This window comes from Loxodonta africana, chromosome X (genome assembly GCF_030014295.1).
Source record: "Loxodonta africana isolate mLoxAfr1 chromosome X, mLoxAfr1.hap2, whole genome shotgun sequence".
In the NCBI taxonomy this organism is placed as follows: domain Eukaryota; kingdom Metazoa; phylum Chordata; class Mammalia; order Proboscidea; family Elephantidae; genus Loxodonta; species Loxodonta africana.
This window is the reverse complement of record NC_087369.1, coordinates 73,379,781-73,384,338: the sequence shown is the minus strand read 5'-3', so window position 1 is coordinate 73,384,338 and position 4,558 is coordinate 73,379,781. Positions and strand designations below refer to the sequence as shown.

The following is a 4,558-nucleotide window of genomic DNA, read 5'->3' as shown; positions in this document are numbered from 1 at the left end:
CAAATCTGCCAGGTGCTCCTTGGAAACTCTATGGGGCAGTTCTATTCTGTCCTATAGAGTCGCTATGAGTCAGAATCAACTCGAGGGCACTGCATTATATATATATATATATATATTTCATGCTTTTGTATATTCTGTTTTAATTCTTCAGATTAAAAAAGAATAAAAATAATGTAAAACATTATTATAGCTGATGGTTTTATTACATTTTCAGAATCTGACAGATACAGTTGATATATGATCAAGAACATAAAGAATCTGAATAACACAATCAAGAAGCTTGATAATAATGAGACAACTTTGTATTTCACAAAGAATAAATTTTTTTTTTCTAATACAAAGCTTGGATGGACCAATTACCAATGAAAAGATCACAAAGCTAACGATCTAACATTAAAAAGTTACCAGGATTATATTGTTTTATATTTTAGTGCTAATTAGCTTTAAAAAAATTCCAATTATACAAACACTGCAATTCTAATGCTATTTAAATTATTCCAGACCACAGGAAAAGATTGAAAAGTCATCAATTTATTTTTTAAAGCTAGCACAACTTTAATAACAATACTTGATAAAGACAGTATAAGAAAGATAAAAAATATAACTTACACTTAAAAGTATGTAAATGCAATAATTTTAAATAAAATATTGGTAAATAAAATCCAGCAATGTAGCAAATAATTATTATACTATGACCAAGTAGAACTTATTTCAGAAATACACATTTGGTTCAACATCAAACATCAACAAATTAAAGGAAAAACATCACATGGTTTTATCAACAGACACCAAAAAGACACTTGATAAAACTTAGGTGTGACTTCTAGTAATAATGCTATATGAAACAGGAATAGAAGAAACTCCCTAAACATCATAACTATTTACCAATAACCAAGAGCAAATACCATGTTAACAGGAAATACTAAAGACATTTCCATGAAAAATTAAGAAAGACATGTCTGTGGCTATTCAGCATTATTTTGGAGAATACAGCTAATACAATAATCAGTATAAACTTTAGAAAAAATAATGTCTAATTTCAGGTAAAATGTATATATAGAAAGTCCAAAATATTCTATTAAAAAACACTGTAATTTAGAGGATTTAGTAAACTACTAAAAAAAAAAAATTTTTTTGTTTTTTTTTTTTAGTAACCTGACTAGATAGAAGATAAAAATACAAAATGTGTAAGCTGTCTGTATTACTGGTAACAAGTGATAAATGAGGAGGGAAAAAAATTCAAAATGTGGCAAAAAACCTGAAAAATACTTTAAAATATATTCAGGCATGAATAATGGCTCTATATGAAGAAAATCACAAAAACAAATAAAAATATTTTAATGATGTACCAAATTGCTTGAGTTTTAAGGATTAATATTGTTAAAATAATCCGCCAAACAGGAATGCAGAAATTTAATACAACTCCAGTTAAGACAATAGAATTTTTAAACGTGGAAAACAATGCTTTTAAATTTCATATGAAAGAATGAATGTCTAGACAAATTGTATTAAAAAAAAAAAAAAAGCTAATGAAGGGGCACTTGCTTTACCAGATCCTAAAATTTATGGTCAAGTCAATACAATTAAAATAATATGATATTGGTTTAAGAATGTGAACTCAAGTAGCCAACTTGAACAAAATGTGTAATTGGACCTATATCTCATGCCATATAAAAAAATAAAGTCCAGATAGATCAGACATTTAAACTGTAATGATAATAATTTTTTTGAAAAAAAAGGTTTGGTCATCCATCTGAAAAAGTCAGGAAATAAAAAAAGCAGTAAAAGAGAGTTGACTGCCTAAAATTAAAAAAATTATAAAGTAAAAGATATCAATAAAGCCAAGATTAATGAAAATATCATAATACATATGAGCTACAAATGATTAATATGCACCATACAGTAAGAAGTCCTACAAATTTATAAGGAAGAGTTCACCAATTTAATAGAAAAATGAACAAAAGGTAGGAATTGGCAAGTCACAAAAGAAAAAAGCCCAAATGGTCAATATGCATATGAAGAAATAACTTCACTGGAGTCAGGTAAAGGAGACCTGATGGCACAGTGGTTAAAGTGATTGACTGCTAACAGAAAGGCAGATGATTCAAAACCACCAGTGGCTCCACGGGAGAAAGATGTGGCAGTCTGCTTCCATAGAGATTTATAGCCTTGGAAACCCCATGGGGGTCACCGTGGCAGTGGGTTTGGGAGTCAGGTAAAAGCAAATTAAAGTAACAAGCAATACAATATAATGTTTCACACTTCAGATTAGTAAAAAGCTAGTGCTGGAGAGGATGTTGGAAAATCGGCACTTTCATTCTGGATGGTGACCTTGTAGTATTTCTTAAAATTAGACATACGCCTACCCAGCAATCTCATTTCTGAGAATCTAACCTATAGAAATGAAAGCGCCGGTATGTATTGCAGAAGTGTTATGGTGGGGAAAAAAAATAACATGAATGATCTTCAATAAGGAATGACTGAATACCTTTTTGGTACAACCATGGAGTACTGTGCATGCAGCCATTGAGAGAGAGAGAGTGAAATGCAGCTGCAGACCAGGATGGATGTCACTGCTGTGCCAAGTGAGAAAAGCAATTACAGAGAAATGCCATGTGGCTTATCATTTTTTTATACAGAAGAGTAAAACAGCAAATGTTTTGTTCGAGCATGGGAAAACATGTGAAAGGATATGCTTAGAGTTCTTAACACGTTACCTGGGGAGAAGGGAGAAGGGAGGGAAAGGGGTGAGGGAGATGGCTGGAGTTACTTGATTAATTTTTCTTTATCTACTTTTGCATTGTTCCAATGGTTTTGAACACCTGTTAATTTTCTATTAGATAAATTTTCAATTACAGGACAAGACGATATCAAAAGTACCAAAGTACACTTAGGACAAAACCGTGGAGCTAGTCAAGGTAAGATTTGGAGGCACAGTAAAACTATTCACTTTCCAGAATCTCTAACACCAAGACTGTTCTCAAAAGGACACAATCACTGCAACGTGAAACATTTTACATTTAATAGTTTCAGAACTTTTGCAAAGAGCACAATGTATTTAGGGAGTTTTCACCAAACCATAGACATAAATGTGAATATCATCATCAAATTTAATGAAGTAGACTGACGGCTTGGCCACGACTTGATGGATGAAAATGCCTGTTCTCTTGGACCCGTCATCTTTGGCGTGCTCCACCTGCTTGCCCACGAGGCTGTCTATCACCTCTCCCGGCTCCCGTTCTGCTGTAGGGAAATAGTAGTTGGAATCTGGAATGATGCGCAGGTCACCATCTTTGTAGTCATCCAGCAGCGTGTACATATAGAGGACGGGATCTTTCTCGTAGGTGATGTAAAACCAAGTGTCCATCACGGGGGCTCGAGCCAGGACCATGCCCTTCCATTCATCTTTGGTGCCATGCTCGCCCTCAAACACATGCCCCACTGCCTTGCCTATCAAGGAATCTGCCAAGCGTGAATCGATGTGAGGAGTTGGCACTCTCTCAGGAAGGATTTCTAGTGCCAAAACTCTCTTATCAAGGAGAAGTTCTAGTCCATACACACTATCTTTGCCATCATATTTGATTATGTAGAGAGTGGGCTTCACGGAGACTTGCTCGAGCACAGTGCCCTTCCACTGCTCCACTGGTTCATTCCCTTCCTTCCAGCCATGTTGAATGCGGCAGCCCACGATGTTCCTACGGGTGAAGAAAGTGGGCTTACGCCGCTGTTTCCTGTGGGTATGTCTTTTTTTCATCAGGTATGCGGACACGCCATCTACGCCCATCGGAGGCACGGTCGGGGGCGACATGGTTTGGTTTGTAGGGGGCTTGGGCAAAACTGCCACTTGCTCAATTAAGCTGACAAAAAGTGAACACTATTTAATATGAGATCTTTTTTCGGGATCTCAAAATCCTCTTCTGTCCTCCCTTCCACAAGCGCAAGGCTCTCACCCGGGCTTGGTGGAAATGCTCTAAGGCTGGCTGCAGGCACTCAGGTGGCGTGCGCCTGTTGACAGTGCTTTCTCTTCCGCCAGGAAGGGAAGACTGCAACAGTGGCGGCTGCCTCAGGAGATGGCGGGCTCGCGGTGTGCTGTCCGCACCTCCAGCCCGCCCTGATTCACGACCCCAAGTCCCCGAATCGACCACTTAACTGAGCTCTTGTTCTCGCTGCTGCTGCGGATGCGGCACGGCCGTGGAGGAGGAAACAACAGGAAGAGCAGGCAAGGGATGAGAGAGAAGGCTGCAGCGGCAAAGGTACAGGCAGCGATCGGACTCTGAAGAGCCGGCAGAGCCTCTGTTTCGCAGCGCGAGTCTGCTAGGACTCCCTCCGGCGCGGCGGTTTTTGCGCTTCTGGGATTCGCCCGCCTTCACCTATGCCCCGCCCCCCGCCCCCCGCCCCAGCCCTGCTGGTCTGCGCGCGCCTGCGTTCAGTCCACACAGACACAGGCGCACACTCCCTCATTGACTCAGGCTTCCCAGACCGCTTCCCTCAAACCAGAGCCAGACAGGCCGGCTCCCCTCCTCCTCCCTTCCAACAGCCTGCCTCCCGCCGCCAGCCT

General features: G+C 39.2%; 1 protein-coding gene across 1 annotated transcript; it reads right to left on the bottom strand.

Moving 5' to 3' along the window:
* Positions 1-2,987: 2,987 nt before the first annotated feature.
* SPIN4 (spindlin family member 4) lies at positions 2,988-3,942 on the bottom strand. Its single transcript, XM_003412743.3, has one exon. It carries the CDS (start codon positions 3,806-3,808, stop codon positions 3,059-3,061), a length of 750 nt encoding a protein of 249 aa, XP_003412791.1. The 5' UTR covers positions 3,809-3,942; the 3' UTR covers positions 2,988-3,058.
* Between the last annotated feature and the right edge of the window lie 616 nt (positions 3,943-4,558).